At 56.7% G+C, this 19149-nt stretch overlaps 2 protein-coding genes across 2 annotated transcripts; both read right to left on the reverse strand.

Annotated features, from left to right (window-relative positions):
- Window positions 1-872: 872 nt before the first annotated feature.
- On the reverse strand, window positions 873-11411 carry DDI2 (DNA damage inducible 1 homolog 2). The gene is made up of 10 exons (XM_056864923.1): window positions 11274-11411; window positions 9359-9488; window positions 8149-8391; window positions 6883-7009; window positions 6249-6376; window positions 5578-5706; window positions 5382-5485; window positions 4435-4624; window positions 1820-1882; window positions 873-945 (listed from the first exon to the last, which is right to left on the reverse strand). The coding sequence occupies exons 1-9, from the start codon at window positions 11409-11411 to the stop codon at window positions 1866-1868; spliced, it is 1206 nt and encodes a 401-aa protein (XP_056720901.1). The 3' UTR covers window positions 873-945; window positions 1820-1865.
- Window positions 11412-12290: 879 nt separating this feature from the next.
- DDOST (dolichyl-diphosphooligosaccharide--protein glycosyltransferase non-catalytic subunit) lies at window positions 12291-17778 on the reverse strand. Its single transcript, XM_056864922.1, has 11 exons — window positions 17619-17778; window positions 16584-16694; window positions 16137-16223; window positions 15806-15909; window positions 15396-15490; window positions 15025-15118; window positions 14412-14560; window positions 14030-14177; window positions 13817-13937; window positions 13126-13232; window positions 12291-12449 (listed from the first exon to the last, which is right to left on the reverse strand). The coding sequence occupies exons 1-11, from the start codon at window positions 17776-17778 to the stop codon at window positions 12300-12302; spliced, it is 1326 nt and encodes a 441-aa protein (XP_056720900.1). The 3' UTR covers window positions 12291-12299.
- Between the last annotated feature and the right edge of the window lie 1371 nt (window positions 17779-19149).

Consider the following 19149-nt stretch of genomic DNA (forward strand, 5'->3'; position numbering starts at 1 on the left):
TTCCAGACTGCTTCAAATCATTGGTTGAAAGAGGATTGGTGGAAAGAGAACAGTCAGACTTGGATGATTCTGCCTCCATCACGGAACACTCGGAGTTCATCGCAGACCAAGTCCCATCCTGCTCTTTCAGCCGGCTGTCTGCAGCAATAAGGTCCTGATCCGTGACCTCCACTTCCATGATGGTTTCACTCCCAGGAACCTCGTGTGGTGCAGATTCTGGCCTCTTAGCCCCCTCATAGGAAAACTTCAGCTCACCCTCCTCATCTCTGCTTCTCTCAGACAGAAAGGAATCCAGGGCCTGCCCTCCACTTGCAGGAGACGGGGATGCACCTGCGGCAGACACATTCTCCTGGTTTCTGGTGGTCTTGAGCTGTTCGTCTGGTGACTGTTCCATGCCAAGCTCCTCACGTGGCCTGGGACCCATTTGGCTCCGTTCCAGATGTGAGGAAGGCAACAGACCAGTGACATCTCCGGCCGGCGAACATGCTCTGATCGAACGACTCCCTTCTGTGTCTTCCAGAGGAGATGCTAGACCCGGACCACCGTCCTCAGCGCAAGATGGCTCTGGGTTGCCAGAAGCAGCCGGCTTTGCACGTGTGTCCGACGAAGGATTTCTGGGACTACAACACGGCTCTGTTCCAGCTAGAGAAGCATCAACGCGGGCGAAAGGATCGAGATCAGAACGATTCAGCAGTTCTTTCCTCCCTAGAGCGGCTGGACGTTCAGGAAGGGATTCTACGGACTTTGCAGCTCTCGGGTTAACAGTCTGAGCCGGACTGCGCTTGCGGGAGCAAAGGACAGGAGCAGAGGCCGAGTGGCCGAGGGCCCGGCTGGAGGACTTCCTGGTCTTCACAGCTGCTTCTGGAAAATGGACGGGACGTTGAAATCCATCCGAACTCGGTAACAAAGACAGTTCTGATGAGGTAGTTTCTTTGTCAGTATTCTCTGTATGGAGGGAGGAAGAGAGAGAAGATCTGCATGAGACCCTGAGTATGACCACGGCTGCCACTGACCCCACTTTTACTAGAGAAGGAGGAGGGGCAAAGCGCATTCAGTGGCCTCACTCTGACATGCATGCATTTGGGGTGGGGGTGGGGAGGGGGTCCATGGGGAAGGCTCCCGCTTGCCTCTGCAATTCAAGCAAACTTAATAACCAGACAATCAGAGAGACCACAGGAGATTTTGTTACTGTCATTTCTCAAAAAACTGCAACGAGACAATGTCCAGCAAAACATTATTTGGGCGAGACAATGAGTTGCGCTGCCTTTGTCCTCCCTCTCCCCAACGAGAGAGAAAAAGCACAACCGGCTCAGCTGCACCCTGAGCAACATGCTCTGACCAGCTCAACCGTGGCTGGCCGGCTGGCCGTTCGTCCTTGGGGCTCATACTCAAGGCAGGAGGGTCCCGCTCGCTCCAAACCAACCCTGCCAGGGTGCTCACATGCACACCCCCGGAGGACAGCAACAGGTCTCGTCTGGCCTTCCGTCCTCAGACTAGTCTGCTTTGTGAGAGAAGAATAAAGCAACAGCAGTCGCAGCAAGAGGTTTATGTTGGCTGGTGGCACCCAGAGCGGCAACTGCATTTTGGACACGGGTCCAGCTACGTGCCAGCCACCCAGAGACAGGCACTTGGCACCAGATACCACCACCGACCAGCCTGAGACTGAGCACATGCTTGGAACCCCCTCTGGCTTGAGGCACGAAGGTTCCTTCCCTCTCAGAAGCAAAAACCAGAGCATCGCACCACAGGGCGCGCTTGCTCCACGGTGACCCAAGGCAGCGGAAGGAATCGTTCAGAAAGTGGGGCTGTAAGTAAATACCTGGTCTGTGGCCCACTCCAGCAGCAGCAAGCCCACACTACATGCATCAAGGCTTCTGGTGCTCTGTTTCGAATTAGGAGACAAACACACCAAACTTGTGTTAGCACACTGCACATGCACAGTCCGGGGTTCGCACCCTCCCGTCGCCTCCCCCACCCTGCTTGACCCTCTTCCAGAAGCAGTGTGCTCTGCTGTCCGTAGCGCACCGAGCGGCAGCGAGGCCTCGCATCAAGAGGAACGGCCCCTCTCCAGGTAAGGGACCATCTGCGCAGGCTGCCTGACTTGTTTCTGAATGCAGATGCCACTGATGTGAAGCAGGACAGCTGTGGAGGAAACTGCCCAGCAGCCGCTCCCTTCTGCAGCTGGGGCTGACTGTGGTGCTCCTGCTCTCTGCCTCGCTGGCACATTTTCTTCCTTCTGTCCCTTTCCTTCAGTTTGAAAATGGAAACACAGCCAGCTTCAATGCGAACTTTCTGGGAGAATCAGCCACTCCTGATGCTGAGGCTGCAGAACTCAACTGGCAATGGGTGGGGGAGCAAGGGGGACCAGCCAGGCCCCCATGCAGAGAGGGCCCCCCCCCCGCCCAAGCTCCGCTCGCTAGCGTGGCCCACTAGGCTGCCTTCCCTTGTGCCATGTGACTCTGCCGGTCAGGCTCCGCTTTGCTGGCTGCCTCCTTGCCGCCAGAGCCACCACTCTCATCACGAACGAAGCTCCAAGACACCTCCGGGCCTCCTTAAAAAAAAGTCTTCCTCGCCTTGTAAGTGACATGAGCTGGGCAGGCTGGTTCTAGCCAACTGAACAGGCTCCGACGTGCCTGGAGCATTTGTCTGAAGGTTTCTCACTGCAGACGTTCCCTGCCATTCCTTACAGATCTGCAGGCAGCAGAGAAATCTGGAGCAAGCAGGAGCAGAGAGAGCTGCCTGAGAGCATTCTCAGCGTCCCTGGCTGGACACCCAAGTCTTGGGGACACCTCAAGTCACAACACTGCCTAAGCAGACAGGGGTTTTCCCCGCCCAACTGTCTGGAACTCAGTTTTGGGGAGAGAACATATCTCACCATCTCAAATATGCACCCCAGGTGGATTTCCCCAGCAGAAAATCTCTGGGCCCAGACTCATGTGTGGGAGGTCCAAATCTAAAGCAGTTTGGAGGGGGAAGGAAAGCGCAACAGCATTCCTTCCAATGCAGCAGAAATAAACCAGAAAGAGCCATCTCAAATACAACCCTCACATAGCCTATGGGACACCTGACGGTTGCAGCATTTCTGCAGCACGGTGGATGCAATCCTGACCCTTCCCTGGAAGCGATGTGAGGCCACTAAGAGCAGGCGAAGGGGTCAAGGAACTTTATTCTCCTATATAAAAATCTGGCTCCCTTCCAGAGTGTAAAAGCGGCTGGAGAATTTCACCAGGCACACCCAGGTGTGGGCCAAGAAAGGCTGGATGGCAAGTGACCCATTTCCTTGCGTCATTGAGCACTACGCTACACTCATCTTCTGCTGAGAAAGCCACTGATTGGCAGGCCAGAAGGTGGCCAGGCAGACTGCCTGGCCAATAGGGCAGCAGCCCAGGAAGCACTCCTGCCGTCTTGTCCTGTTAGCACTCCCCAGAGTCACCTGATCTCCAGGAAGCACCGGCTGGCGGCCCTTCCGCAGACCCCGCTGCTTCTGTTACACCACAGTTGGAAGGGAGGGAATGTTTGGCTTCAAGACCCCAAAGACAGGCCACCCAGGAAGGCCTCAATAAAGCACAAGAGTAAGAGCTGGAGCCACTCAAAGGGGTACTTCAACAGGGAGCTGCCCTGTGCGCTTTGTTCCCAGTGAGCTTTGTTCCCAACTTCGCTGAGAGAGCTCAGGTGGCCAGCTGCACACGGATACAGGCGGTCCTGCGGTAAACTGAGTCTACTGGAGTCCGGATAGGGCTGATCCTGCTCACCCTGCCTTCCTGCTCTCTGGATCGAAGACCTCTGTAAAATCCAGCTGTAGCTACTGCTTTTGAAGGGAGGAGGACTGGCGAATCAAGTTTTTTGAGACACCTGCGATTTAACCGGTGTGAGGAGGTTATGCCTATTTTATCTCATGGATGCTGGGGAGTGCCTCATCTGGATCATGCAGGCTGATTTGTAAGAGGTGAAGAAGCCTGCCTCAGTCAAGACGGTGAACTAGCTAGCCACCGATGGCTTCCAGCTTGACTGGCAATAGCCAGCAAGGCTCAGCAGCTCGACAGAACTGGCAAGACCTGTTTTCAAATCCCCGCTCAGCTCCCTGGCTGACCCTGGGAATGGACCTTTCTGCCTCCTCTCCTGCACTGGATTGTTACAAGATGAAGGCACGCTGATCAGGATACAAACCTAACAATAATTCTAACAAGGCAGCCAATTGCTAACGCACCAGCTGTGACTCGGAGAGGCTGGGCTCCATAAGCTCCCGGTGCTTCTGCCTCCCGAGACTGCGCATCAAATGCAGTCACGCGGCACAGCCACACCACGGAACAGCAGCATTAAGACAGTTCTAGGAAACTGTCTGGAGGGAGGCCGGCTAGTCTCCTTTGGCCACGCTGGACTGCCAACAGGAAAGGTGGCCCCGACATGCCTCCCCGCTCAGGGCCCTTGAGGTACCTGCTTCCTCGACGGATTTTTGGATGGCCTCTGCCAGTTCGTGGTCTGCAATCTCTTCTGGCCTGACATCCTCGCGGCCAGCCCCATAAGCCAGCCTCGCACACTCGGGGAGCTCCCCCTCCGGCAGGAAGGTCGTCTGTGAACCCGTGGTGCCGATCACCAAGACGTTCTTTTTGAGGTCAATGGAGCACTGGGGAAGGGACCGAAGATGGAGAAACTGAGCCCCCTTACAGCAGGGGATCCCCAGCCTTTTTAAGCCTGCAAGCACCGCTGGCATGTGGAGAGTGGGTGGCAAAAAACAAAAGGGGGAAGGAAAGACCCAACCTAAAAACCAAAGCTGGGTACCCAAACACTGGGTGGGAAAAGACTCATTTAAGTATAGAAGTTGTTTATTTTAAGGCACTAATGTCTATATCAAAAACAATAAAAAAATTCTATCAAAAGAAAGCACAATGGCAATGGCTACAGGCTGATAAACTGAAACCACAATCCAAATGCGTTTCGGCCCCCTGGCCTTCATCAGTGGTCTAATACAATCACTTATAATGCACACATATACATAATACAGCACGTATCATAGTATTATAGCAGCCCATGTATGCGTGTAAGGATGTATTCCAATTTGACTCTGTGCTCAATATAATCTATAAAATTAAAGAGCCCACTAGTGAGGAAGACTTACTACTTGTTCTACTTCTGGGCTGCATTAGCCTTCCATACAAGATGTGCATACCAGTATCAACCAGATAAACACACTGTTTATCTGGCTGATACTGGTATGCACACCTTGTATGGAAGCTTTATGGGAGTCTGCGGGCCTCACTGGTTAGTTAGGAGATAGGAGAAGAGTCAAAGTGGATTGCAGATGCGCTTGAGTCTCCTTGAGAAAAAGGACTCCTCAACAGACCACTTTCAGACCCAGGTTGCAGGACGAGCCCCGGACTCACCTGATGTCTCTTCAGCATATCCAGCCCAAGAAGCATATCCATGGGCTGCTCCTCCAGGATGGAGAAAGAACATGGCAGGAAATCCCCTTCAATCTGCACCTGAGCTGAAGCAGATGGAGAACAGCCAGCAGGTCTGTGAGCGTCCCAAAGACTCCGGCCCTGGAGCCCGGCCGGCCGCCCTCCCGGGCCCGCTTACCTAGATGCACCCTGCCAATGATCTTCTGAGTGCCCACGCCTTTTGCAATGCCCGCCCACCGCCGATCCACCAGCCTCATGATGTTGCACCTTTCGGCGCACGCTTGGCTCATAATGGTCATCTGAGCCCCTGCCAGAGACATGGCCGGCATCGTCAGAGGAAGAAAAATCACTTGAGAGAGAGAAAGGCAACTGGAGACTTGCTATTCCTTTTCCCACTGTGGGGGTTTTCATAGGAGGAAAATCACTGCCTTGGGGCACACGACACCCCTACCCCCAACACACAAAGATACAGGCAATGAATGCAGCTTCCCCACACAGTTTTTAACATGAGGGGCAGAAAAAGCCGCATTTCCCAAACTTCCCATGGAGGGGATGGGGGCACACGCTCATCCGAGTCTGCTTTCTCCCAAGCCAGGCCCCTCCACCCCCCCCACCCCCCGGATTGCCACCGGCAGCAGCTCCCAAAGCTCTGAAGCAACAGAGGCCTTCCCAAGCCTCTCGGCAGTCCTTTTCACTAGTGACACGGGGAACCAAACCCAGGACCTTTTGCTAGGCGAGAAACAGGCAGGCTTGCTGCGGGGCTCAAGGAAGGCCCCCAGGGCAGAGTCCCCCCCCACGGCCCCCTTTCATGCCGTGCCAGAGGGACAGAGGAGGGGAAGGGACCCTCACCCGAGTCCACGAAGGCCTTCACGGGGTGGCCGTTCACCCTGCAGTTGATGTAGAGCATCACCACCTGGCCGAAGCTCTCGGGGGCCTCCTCCATGGCGATCGTCATGTTCTCCTCTATGTTTTGCTGCCTGGATCCAAGGTCAAAAAAAGGCTCAGGGGCCCTGAGGCTGGACTGTGCTAGTCTCTGGGCTGGCCAGGCAGCCTGCCCTCGGCTCAGCGGGGAGGTTTAGAAGCCCCTGCTGGACAGAGGGAACTAAGGGGGGGAGGTGGAGGCCATCGGTCCAGGGAACCACGGAACAAGGCTGCGCGGAGTAGCGGGGTTCCCTGAGGGTCATGGCTACCGTGCCCCTCCCTCCACCCACTGATGACAGAGGGGGCCCAGAGGGAGCCCCAGGGCTCAGGAGGCTGAAGAGCAGCCCTCCGGCCACCTTTTCTCTTTGCTGGGCAACCAGCCCCTCCCACCTGCTCCAGGGAGTGGCCCCCCCTCGCCAGGCAGCCACTGTGCTGTGCAGAGACCGCCCAGCCCCCGAGGGCTCAGCCAGTGAGAGCCAGAGCTGCCCTGCTTTACCCCGGGGTTCAAACTAGGCTCCCCACCCACCAAAGGCTTCACAGCCTCGCCCCTCGAGTTGGCTACCTGATGTCCTCTTCAATCTTTGCCTGAGCCTCTAGATCAAAAGGGTCAGCGGAGAAAAGACGGATCCTCTCCTGCTCCCGGCGTGCTCGATCCTGCTGTTGCTCCACCAAGACCCGGGTGAACTTCTCTGCAGACAAAAAGACACATGGGCAGGTTAGAGGTGACTCCTCCTCTGGCCGGGAATGCCACCCCTCGAGGAGCCCTCCGCTATGACAACCATCACAGATGCAAAAGCTTTCAAAAAATGATCTAGCACTTGGAGACCCGTCCCAAGATGGCTCCCTTGGCTAGAAAAGTGCTCCCCATCTTGTGATGCTGTCACTCGAGTGCATCAAACTGAAAAAAGGAATTCTTGAAGAGATGACTGCCCTTTTTTGAGGTTTGTGGCTGACCAGATACCAGAACTCATTCCAGGCTTTGCTGTTGTAGCAACAGGGGATTTGAGGGCTCACTAAAAATGGCCATTCACACTCCCCCACAGTTTTGCTTCTTTGAACAGGCTCAGGAAAGCCCAACGTTCGCATCAGCCCCCTTGAAGCACCCCCCCACACACACACAATTTGCCAACCGAAAAAGCAGAACGGCAGCACTTTGGTGAAGCACCACTTTGGTCAAGCTAGACCCCATTCCTTGCTCACGTGCCATTTCAGCCAAGGGACTGCGGCTCAGTGGAAGAGCATCTGCCCGGCATACATAAGGTCCCAGGTTCAATCTGTGGCTTCTCCAGTTGAAAGAACCGGGTCACATGTGATGTGAAAGACCTCGGTCTTGAGACCCTGCTGCCAGTCTGCCAGTCTGAGCAGACAACACTGACTCTGATGGTCTGACCTGGTAGAAGGCAGCTTCGTATCTAGGAACAGCCCTTTGATATGGACCATTCAGCCGCCACTGTGTCACCGCAGCCAGAGAGCGGAATGCTTTCACGTGTACAAAAGCACAGGAGGCTGGCACAGCGCAGCCTCAGGCTCATGGCAGGCCTCAGCTGCAAGCCCACACACAGGAGAGCGGAAAGAGCCGCGGTTCCTTATCGGCATCATTAATGGTGCCTGCGAGCCCTCTCCCCAAACGATGCGCCAGCTTCTATGAAAAGACAGAAACGACCTCCCGAAGAGCCCACCCAACGCCCAGGCCAGCATCCTTCACCCTCACAGTCTGCACAGCAGACTCCAAAGTGACACACCAGCCGCCTCTGCACAGTCCACCAGATGGCGGAAGCCTTCTTTGCCCCACCCTGGCATCTCACGTGGCGCCCACCAAGCCACTCACCGAGGTCTCCACTCAGCAGGGCCTCTGCCAGGGGTGGGTTGCGCTCCTTCAGCAGGGAGAGCTCATGCGGGTTGGAGAGCAGCATGTCCCGCAAGAGAGCTGGGTTGTCCAAGCCCTGGGGGGCAGGGGGGACTTCAGGGGGAGATGCGCGCGGGGGCGGTGCAGGCTGCTGTGGGGGCCGCTGGGCTGCTTGGGCGGATGTCCCGGGCACCGCGATGCTGCTGAAGTCTATCCGGGGCAAGCCTGGGGAGCAGGAGAAACACGTCAGCATGCTGATGCCACGGCACCCTCTAGAAACCCCTGGACTAGGATGTGCTCCGGAAGACCCCCCCAAAAAACTGCCTGTGTATCTGCAGGGAGGACCCACTTAGAAGCAGCCGGCTCCATCCTAAGGAGACACTTTTCTTGGGCCATCCCAACAGCCTGTGCATGCCCCCCCATTAGCCATTTTGCGGTGCCCCCCAATGCTTGCGTTCAAAACCCGAAAGCGTCCACAGGCTCAGCAAGGTTGGGAATGAGCCCCTGTCCTAAGGGCAGCTCTTTCCGTCACAGGCCTCCAGTGCACAGAGCACTTTTGGGCTAGTGGGTTAATGGAAACAGCACCGGCACCTGCAGCGGTCAGTCTTCTGCTCTTCGGACCCTTCTGGGAGCTGCCTTTTGCCGGGCTCCAGGCGAGAGTCACAGATCTCTGTTACCAGTACCGGGCAGGGCTGAGGGTCCATGGCTGGGCCACTCCTTAGAACCTGGACCATGCTCAACCCCTGAGGTCAAAGATGCTGCACTCAGGGCCCTAACAACCCCAAAGGCTTCCTCTCAGGGCCTGTACACAGTGTCTCCCATCAACATGGAAGAGAACAGAATCTACACTTTCCCCCCCCCCCCAGCACCAAGAGAAGTAACACACACTCTCAGGTAACAGGTGCTTCTGCGAGGGTGCCTCCTCTTTTACTCCAGGGCTTGCAGCCCGTCCCCACAGAATGGGCCTGTTTGGGGCACTGGAACTACAGGGGCCGGGGGGGGGGGGGCTCAGGCCCACTCCCAAATTTAACTCACAGCCTAAAATACTTTCACCAAAACCTTTCAAAGTAGCTTCTGATGAAGTGGCAAAGTGAAACCAGAGAATCAAGAAACCGTGCCACGGCCTGACTGTTGTGTGCCGCTCAGGCACCAGGGAGCTGCCCGAGGGTCAGGCAGGAAGAACCTCTCTCACCAGGGAAGGGAGCCCCAGGCCGCCTCTCTGCATTCTCCACTTGCTGCAATATCACCACGTCGCCATCTTTCAAGCCATAGGAAGCCAATGATCTGTGGTTGTCAGTTAGAGGCACCTCTGCATAGACAATCTGGAAGGGAAGAGAAGGTAAGTCTGGTGAGAAACTGGAAAAAGTAATTCCAATTAGCTGCACTGCTCCATACCTGAATACACAGACAGGCAGAAATATGCCAGGACCTCAGTTATGTTCCAAGAGCGCTTCTGCAGCTTGTTCTTATCCAGTCAGCCTTGCAATCGAAGAACGTGGCGCTCCCACAAAAACTACCTCCCCCCCCAATACCCTCAGTGACCCCAACTGCATGGCCAGAAGATGGCAACCCCCGTTCGGATTCGTGGCCAATCTGGCCTGGAGGAAAAAATGCTTTCTGATCCCAAAGTGGCGCTCGGTATTACCCTGGGCCACGAGAGCCAAGCACTGACGCAACCCTTCCTGCCCTCCCTCTCATCACCTGCCTAAGTTCATAGAATCAGCATTGCTGACAGGTGGCCATCCAGCCTCTGCTTAAAAACCTCCACACAAGGAGAGCCCGCCACCTCCTGAGGAAGTCTGTTTTACTGAGGAACCGCTCTGTCAGGAAGTTCTTCCTAACGTTTAGCCAACAGCTCTTTTAACTGAAGCACCTTTTTCTGCACAGGTTAAAGGCAATTAGGTGCCATCTTCTCTGCCAAGGGGCTAGCACCCCAAGCTTCTCTCGCTGCAAAGCATCAAATCACACTCCATTTCTGTTTCCTGCAGAGGAGGCCGCTTAGACAGTTCTGCTCTGAGCTGACACGGACTCTGCAAACCCACGCTACCTAAACCACCCTGATTCTAAGCCGAGAGCTTCTCCCCACCCAGCCCCCAAGCAGGGAGAAACCTGGCAGGAGAAACACACCACCCCGCCCCAATCTGCTGCGTCATTAAGGTGCCAACGGGGGAAGAGAAATGCTGCTCCTCCAGATCCACCCACACTTATCAGCCATCTGGTCTGACAGGCAGGCAGGCAGGCAGGCAGGGCGATTGGGAGGTGAACGGGTGCCACCCGTCAAGAGGCCAGGAAGAGGCTCTGCGGTGTCCGGCCTTTCCTCTGCAAACTCTCATCCGGCCTGGCAAAATCCCCCAGGCACAGCTGGCGGGTCCTGCTGCCCCAGCAGCTTGCCCGGGCTGTGCCCTCCTCTTTCCCGTTCCTCCCTCCAGATGCCCACCGGCCAGCAGAGCCCTCTTCCCCGGCCCTTGCCACCTCTCCTCCCGGCCCTGTGCACAGCACGCCAGGCAGAGTGCCCCCCCCCCCGCCTCCGGCTGTTGTATGGCTTTTAAGTGCCCTTACCCGCCCTGAGCTGCCTGTGGCGGGGGGGGGGGGAGGGAGGGAGGGAGGGCTACAAATCCAGAAAAATAAATACATCAACAAATAATTAAGTCAGAGCAGGAGGCCCCAGCCTCTGGCTACGAGAAAGGAGGCGGCGGGGCCTCCAGCCGGGCCTCCACCCGCAGCAGCAGCAGCGCCAGCGAGCCAAGCGGGGCGCTTCCCTCCAGCCGGCGGCTCCCTCCCGCCCCGGGGGGGGGGCAGGCAGGGGAGCCGCCGCTACCCCCGGAATTCCACAGGAGAGGAGCCCCCCCCACCCCTGACCCGCGGGGGCAGCAGCAGCCCGGAAGAGGCGACCCGCCAGCTGCAGGGAGGGAAGGAGGGAGGGAAGGAGGGAGGGGCCCGGCTCTCGCAGCCCCCTACCACCACCACCGCCGCCGCCACAGGCCAGGGCCCTCCGCAGGCGCCCCACCGACCCCCGGGCCGGACGGACGGCGATGCCCAGCGGAGCGCCGCTGCAGCCCCCCCCCGCGACCTCCCCCCTCCCCAGCAGCCCCGGGGGGGGGGCGGACCTGGCTCTCTGCGGCGGGGATGCCGGACTCGAGCTCGCACAGGGCGCGGAAGTTCTGCAGCTCGAAGTCGGCGTCCACCTGCAGCGAGAAGGTCAGCTCCGAGCGGTCCCGCCGCAGGCAGAAGACCGTCAGCAGCATCGCGCACCGCCCGCCAGACACCCCCCCCCGCCCCAGCCCGCCCCGCGCGGCCCTCCGCTCCCCTCCCCTCCCCTCAGGCCCCGCCAGCCGCGCGGCCGGAAGAAAGGCAGGCGGGCAGGCGGGCGCGCTTTACGGCAGGCAGGCGCACGCCGGCCGCAAACGCGGAGGGGCCGGGCCCGCGCTCTGTGCGCATGCTCGCAGGCCGGGAGGGAGCTGGGCGGGGGAGCGCGCCGGAAGCCCCGCCCCCCGCCCGCCCACGATGGCGGGCAGGCCAGCCTCCGGAGGGGCCGCTCTCTCCAGGAGAAGCGGGACAACTGCTCCAAGCGGAGACGGGATCCTGCTAGTCCTCCCCTGGAGGTTGGCAGCCCGGCAGGGCCCAGGGCCCACCTTCCGAGGCGGCCCTTTCCTCCAAGGGAGCCAGCCAGGCTGCGGGGCCTGGCCAGGCCAGAAAAGGGAAAGGCACCCGCTTCACGCGCTCAGGGAAGCCAGCGGGCGATGCGTTGACGGACAGCAGCCGGCACTGCGCTGCAGGAGCAGGCCCCCTCCCGGCTTCAGGTTTCCCTGCGACTTCATGCAGAACAGGAGAGAGAGGGGCACTTTTGCTTCTTTCAGCCCTTCCGTGAGCAAAGCCCGGTAAGCGCCCGGTCCCCAAAAGAACACAAAACAAGAGTGAGGACACCCACTGGGAGAAGAGAGGGAACGGCGCTTTTATTTGGGGAAAGGAAGAACAAGACAGCCCCTTGGGCCCGGCGCCCACCCACACAGCAAAGAACGGCAGCAGGACCTCTTGTGGAACGCCTGTTGAGCACGGGGCTGATCGCCGCCATCCCCTCCCCCACGGCCCCAGCAGTGCCACAGAACTGTTGGCAAATAGGCAGCGCCTGCTGCTCAGTCCGATTTCTCCTTCTCTTTCATGTGCAGGAATACGATGCTGAAGAGGAAGACGCCCACCATCATGGAAAAGGCACTGGCGTAGTAAGGGTAGGCGGAGGGGATGAAGCGCTCATATTGTGTATGCTGGAGGGGACGCACAGACACCTGGCAGGGAAGAGGAGAAGAAATCAAGACACCGCGGGACCTAAACCCCTAACCAAGCCTTAGCTCTGCATGTGCCCCATCTCTTCTCCCCTTCCTACTCCCCCCACCCACGTGTACCCACAAGCTTCCCCCAGCTACCTTGAACAACCGTTAATCCAGGCATCACTCTCCCCCAGCTGCCTTGTGCACCGTGCCCTTTACAGGCTGAGGAATGGTTTTAAGTGCATAGCGCAAATAGCGTTGACAGTGAGAAACACAGCCCAGTACCCAGGCTAAGACATCTGCTTCTGTCCTGAGGGCTGGTTTTATCTGCTTCACTTGAGGTGACTTGATAAGTGCTTTATGCTGCTTTTATGCCCTGGCTTGTTTTAATGGTATTGTTCTGCTTCAGTTGTAAGGTGCCTTGAACAGGCCTCTAGATAGGTAGCATTTAAATTCCCTAAAGAAAATGCAAATAGATCAATCACACCCCTCAGCCTATTCATATCTGCTGGGGAAGGGGGCATACACAACCTCCCCTGAAGACTGGGCTAACCTGGGCTATGCAGGCTTTAGCCGGATTTTAAGGAGACCCTTGGAAAGGTAAAAAGGCAAGACATAAACCCATAGAATGACTGGGGCTGAAGGCCATCACTTCCCCTTTCCAAGGAAACAAGACCCAAGCCGTGCTGCTTACCTGTGTAGATGAGTAGAGGTGTGTGTAGCCCAGGCGGTTGTAATCCACTTTAAACTGGAACACTCCGTAGACATCAGGGAGCTTGAACTGGACGCTGTATTTGCCTCCTAGGAGCCAAACACATTTGGGGCTTCATAGTCACTTACAGTTGCAGCACAAGGAAAGCACGCACGCCACTGGAGCCTGCCTTCCAGCCGCCTTGACTGAACTTGCTCCAGGCTTGCTGAAGCAGGTCGTGTTCATAGCTCCTCCTGCCATATCCACTTCTCTTCATCGTGAGGCCGTTTTACAGCTACACAACCTAAGAGGTAGCTTTCCTGTCTGAGACAGAACTGATTCACACACATTCATACCAGAACCAACAACAACTAGTGATGGCTGCATGGGTGGAGCACATACACCACTGGAAACTGTGACAGCTACAAATTTCAGTTGGTGCAGGGTTCTCGTTAGCCTGCTGCCTGCAGCAAGGAAGAATCCCCCCCACACACACCACACTGCCTAGGCAGGGAAACCTTTGCAAACTGCAATAAGGAAGGTGGCTTGATGCATGGGGCTGCTAGTGTGCCACAAAATGAACACCACAGGGGTACAATGAGGGGGAAGGGAGGTAGCTTGATATTTTAAAGGTATCAAGGATTTCTGTGCAAGGCTGGTATTTGGTATAGAGGGAGGCAAAACGGCCGCTCACCATTCCTCTTCAGGAAGGTCCTGACAAACGGATCGATGCGGACGAACTCGAGCTGAATGTCGTCCCCATCAAAGGGCAGCCACTTGCCCTCAGAGAGCTTCTCAATCACGACGCTGTACTCCTGCAAGATAGAGGAGACCCATTGGCATGGAAGGGGCTGAAACAACTCTGAAACCCTCTCCTGCTGCCAGGAAACAGGCGTGGGAATCTCACCACCAAGTCAGTGACAGTGTAGGCACTAGGGGGCGCTGTCTCCCCCACCCGATGGTGGGACACCTCTCCGACGCGCAGGACGCCCTCTTCCTTGAACACCCAGCGGGACAGGGCCACAGCCAGCTCGGAGTTCCCCGTCTGGGGGTACCTGGATCAAACAGGAGGAGGAGGAGAACAGGAAGCCTAAGAGGAAGAAGCACCACCCTTCCCTCAGGACGGAGACTCAAAGATGCTGTGGCCACCATTCAGCATATTTGTGCTTCTAACAACAAAAAGGCTCTCCCAGCACAGCTGCCTCCCCTCCCACTGCCTCCATCCACGGAACTGGCCCAGACAAACACTTCTGTGGTCCAGAAGACGGCACTTTGGGAATCTCACGCACCTCTGAGAGCCTGGCGTAGCTTTCTGCACAGCAGAGTTGAAGAACGCATCACTGAAGAAATCCAGGGACCCGCTGAAAACTACGCGGGCGTTATTTCGGGCCTGGAGACCAGCAATCAGGAGCGTGTTCTTCCCCACAGCATGAGGGTACTAAGGAGAGACATGGATAGACTTACTGGGCAGCAGCACAGTACCTGCCAATCTGCCAGTGAGGAATGCATGGCCCACATCCTCATGCTCTTGCAAGATGAACCTGTGCACCCCCCTCCTCTTCTTAAAACAAGATGGGGAGGGTTTTTGGGGTGCCTTTAAAAATCCAGAAAAGAGGACAGGGAGCACACATCTTCGACAACATACTTATAAAGTGACAATCCCAATTATTAAAATCAGCAACAACAAAAAAGGTAAAAAAGCAACTTCAGAACATGAATGCAGCAGAACTGTTTTAATGCAGCGGATCATCCAAGATCTAGTTGCAGACACCAACACTGAAAGCAGTGCCTCAGGGAAATGCTTGCACAGCGCAGGACCCTGCGGGCAGCCCCCACCGCCACTCCACTCAGGGAGCAGAACCCAGCCAGGGCTTCCTTGCCGGGGGCCTGCCCATGCCATACCTGTGTGATAGGCTTGTCAGGAAAGAAGGAGTACGAGGTCGAGGAGCCAGTCAGGATGTCCAGGACCAGAGGGTTGTCAGGGTCAGCCACCATCCTGTGCAGAAAGCGTTCCTTGAATGAATGAAAGCAGTAGGAAGACGTCCGGCAGGCACAGGAGGCCGAGCCCAGCACAGCCCCCCTCCCTTGGGGGTGGGCCAAGAATGCATCTTCAAAGAGCTCTTGATGCAGAGCCCAGCATCAGCTGAAAAGGGTTCCGACGGAGTGAATGGGCCGGGCTGGCTTTCCAGACATAGTGAAGTCCAAAGGAGCCGTGCAGCATGGCCAGCAGCAACACAGCTTTGGTTTCTGGCCCAGGAGGCCTAGAGACTCACCCAACTCCCCGGAAGAGGATGGGGTTCAGCGGCCTTTTCCCCACAATTGTCGGAGCCTTCAGGAGATTTTCAGAGTCTGCTACAATGAGGGTGTGCTGCAGAGAGATTGTACATGTGTGTGAGAGAACAAAAGCTGCCTTTCTCTCTGGATGTTGTGTCCCATGCAGAGGGCTGCTTTTCAGCTAGGCTCTGGGGGACCAAAGGGCAAGCACCCCACTGCCCCCCCCCACTTGCTGGCTTTGGGGGCTGCTGAGCTCCTCCAGCCGGCTTTCTGCCCTCCGTGCTCCTCCTGGCTGCCAGGTCTCCATATGAATCTGGCAGAGTAACGAAATTTGCACCCTGCACGAAACGGGCAGCAGCACCCAGGGCAGCCCTGAGATGTGCGCGATGCTGCCCCGCCCTGCACCCACCTGGCCCAGATCAGACACATCATAGTTGTGATGGTCAATGGCAGCGGTCTTCTCCTCATCAAACTCTATCCCGCACTCGCTCCCCAGCTCTCGAAGGGGGTCACCTAGGAATCAGAGCAGCATTGCGGTTGGTTACAGGCACAGAATAGGGGATTCGCTGGCTACAGCACCAACAGGCTTTGTGGGAAAGCTCTACTCAGGGTTCTTCTATATAGAGATAATCAACGCATAGCAAAAAAGCAAGAATGGGGGGGGCTGCTTAGGATGGCTCCCTAAGATACCTTTCAAGCTAAAGACTCTCTTGTCCCTATGATAAACGGACGGTACTCACCGATGTCTGAATTGGCAGCAACTAGAACATTTCCACCTCCGTCAATAAAAGCAGCAATGGTCTCCACGTTGATGTTGCCTCCGAACTCTGAAATGAAGCATCCCTGGTGCTTACAGTGGGTAACACAAAATTGCTGACAGGCACATTCTGCAGGCGGGCCCCACAGACATAAACAACTAGCAGTGATTTGGCCTAAAACCACAGTAAAATTCACACATTATGTTTTTCAGGAGAAATGAAAGAACAAAGAAGAGACAAATGAATGTTTCACCTTCAAGTGTTTGTTGGAATTCCACAAGCATGCCTCATCACACTTGCTTTCCAGTTTATTATGCTTTCCAGCTTGTAAAATATGAGAAATGAAAAGTTCCACACAGTTCCTAGAGGCATAATGCACATTCAAAAGCTTAGCTTCTCTACATTATTTACGCAAAGATCATTTCTTACCTTCTACAGATGGAGAAAATATGATGAGGTTGTCATACAGGAATTCCCCATATTTTATGAGAGACAGGCCAGGGTCATCAGCAGTCCTAAAGGTTAGATCAAAGCCCCTGTCTAGATGAAAAGGGGTGGGGAGGAAAAATACACAGAAAGCAATGAGCAAGCAGAGAACAGGCAGAACATAAAACCAGTCCCCACACCCTTCGTGGCTAGTTCTGCTCCCTCTGGGACCCTGCTCTTGAGGAGAGAGTCAGCAGAGTGGAAAGTGAGAGGAACTGTTCGCACAGGTAGGAAAACCCGGTTCTGGTGATGGGGAGTGAACCCCCTGACATCTCTCTGTGTGTCCCACCTTGCCTCTCTGAACTGAGCCATCTCTGCTTAAAAGGCTCTCAGAGGATGAGTGAAAAACTTTGGTCTGCCTAGTACCCCGGGAAAGGTGCTGTCAGGCAGGCCAACCCTCTGACTCCTTGAAAGAGCGCCTCTTCTGCACGCAGGAGCCCCAGGCTCGATCCCCAGCAGTCTCTCCGGCTGAGAGCTCTAGGGAGTGCCTTAGAACAGGAACCCACACCGGTGGACCAAGGAGGCCCGGTCAGCCTGCTCGGAGCAGGAGCTCTTCAGCCCGAGAGTCCCACGTTCAACCTCTGTTAGAGGCCCGTGGGTCGCAAGCGGCGCGGGGCTCTTCCCCTGCCTGAGGCCCCGCAGGGCGACTCACCAGTCAAAGGCCACCGCACCGGGCGAGAGGGCCCGACGGCACCAGGCCGGTCGCCACGTGTCACAAAAGAAGAAGGGGGCTGAACAGCCCGGGGGGTGGGGGGAAGGAAGGGGGCGCAAGGAAAAGGGCCCCGAAGGGCTGGCTGTGGGGCCGAAGCCCAGGGAGCTCCTCCGCGCGGAGAGGCCGCCCACCCACCCAAGGCGGAAAGGGGCTCCAGGCGGACCGAGGCTACCGCGCGGGCGGGCCTCGCCGCCACGCGACGGAGGTCGGTCGGGCCTCCCTCCCCGTGCAGGGGGGGGGCCCTCCTTCGCGCGCGCCGCACTCACCGGCCAGGCTGCGCAGGAAGAGCGAGTGGGTGTCCCGCAGGCTCACGTTCTCCAGCAGCACCAGGGTGCGGGGGCCGCCGCCGCCCCCCGCCCGGGACAGGCCCAGGCCCAGCGCGGCCACGGTCAGCGCCAGCAGCGCGCGAGCACCGGCCGCCGCCATCTTCAGCCGTCCCTCGAGCAGGGCCCGCCGGAAGCGCCGCTCCCCCATCCCACCAATCAGAGAAGAACCCCGCCCACCCGCGGGCGTGATTAAAACCCCGGTCCTCGAATCAACGGAGCTCAGCTCCTGCCAAGCCCGCCTCCCCTGTCACGGGAGCCAATCAGAGGGAGACAGCTCCTGCCCCCCACGAGCCCGCCTCCGTTCTCTCTCCCGTGGCCGCAGGGCAGGTGCTTTGGCCAATCCGCGTTCGCCTTGCCTGAGGCCAACCCCCGGCCCACCCTTCTGCTCGTGGCGACCAATAGGACTGGCGCAGACCGCATTTGACGTAGAAAAAGACCGCCAGTCTGCGCGACCGTTGTCACGGCAACTGAAGCCCCCGACGGTTTTTCTCCCCAGCGGCCTCGTTTTCCCTTCTCCCCCCCGGGACATCACAGCGACACTCGAGGCGCACGAAGGTTGGGTCTCTTTATTTCGGGGTACAAATATAGTTGCAGAGCGCGCGATGAATATACAGCTGCCTCCCCTTCCCGGGGTCTGCCTGCCTTGCCTGCCGCCCCCTCACTGCCCGGCTCGCCTCCCTCCGGAAGGCGCCCCAACCAGCCGCTCCGCGGCGGCTCCCCCCCCCCCCACACACACACGCTTGGCGGAAGAGGCTCCCGGGGCAGCCCCGAAAGGCCCTCCCCGGGCGGTGCAGGAGGGCCCCTCCCGCCAAGGCTCCCGTAGATGGAGGCGAGGGTCACCAGCCCCACCCTTCACGGGGTGCTTCTAAATTAGGCCGCTCCTGCGGTTGTTTATGCCTGTTTTTGTGTGATTCTAGTTCTATTGTACTGTTTGACACAGTGCAATCTGCCTTAAGCCCCTGTGAGAAAAGCAAGCAACAAATAAATAAATAAATATTCAAAATATAATTATTTTAAACAGCAGCATTAGTTAATACTGATAATAAATATAAGCATGCTCACATTAAATTTCTTTCAAATAAAATCTGACAACAGGCAGGCACATGTCGGCCTCACAAGGCCTAAAGGAAGATCAGCACAAACATTTCCGGGGTGGGGAGGGCGGGGAGAGCACAATTTTGAATAAATGTGATTCTTCTCAGTGTACTTTAAACTTTCCCATGGATTTCAACAGACATTTACATAGGGAGGAACGTTTTTGTGTTTATCCAGAACATCCCCACCCCCACCCACCCCGGAACAGGCAGACTCTTGAAACTTAACAGCTATAATAAATATTACAAATCTACAGGGTATCACAAGACTCGTGTCGTTTTGCTGCAACAGACTAACCTGGATACCCTTCTGGAATTGATGTTTCAACATAATTCAAATTCATTTGTGTTTTATTGTTCCCTCTCATATTCCATTT

This window comes from Euleptes europaea, chromosome 19 (genome assembly GCF_029931775.1).
Source record: "Euleptes europaea isolate rEulEur1 chromosome 19, rEulEur1.hap1, whole genome shotgun sequence".
NCBI lineage: Eukaryota > Metazoa > Chordata > Lepidosauria > Squamata > Sphaerodactylidae > Euleptes > Euleptes europaea.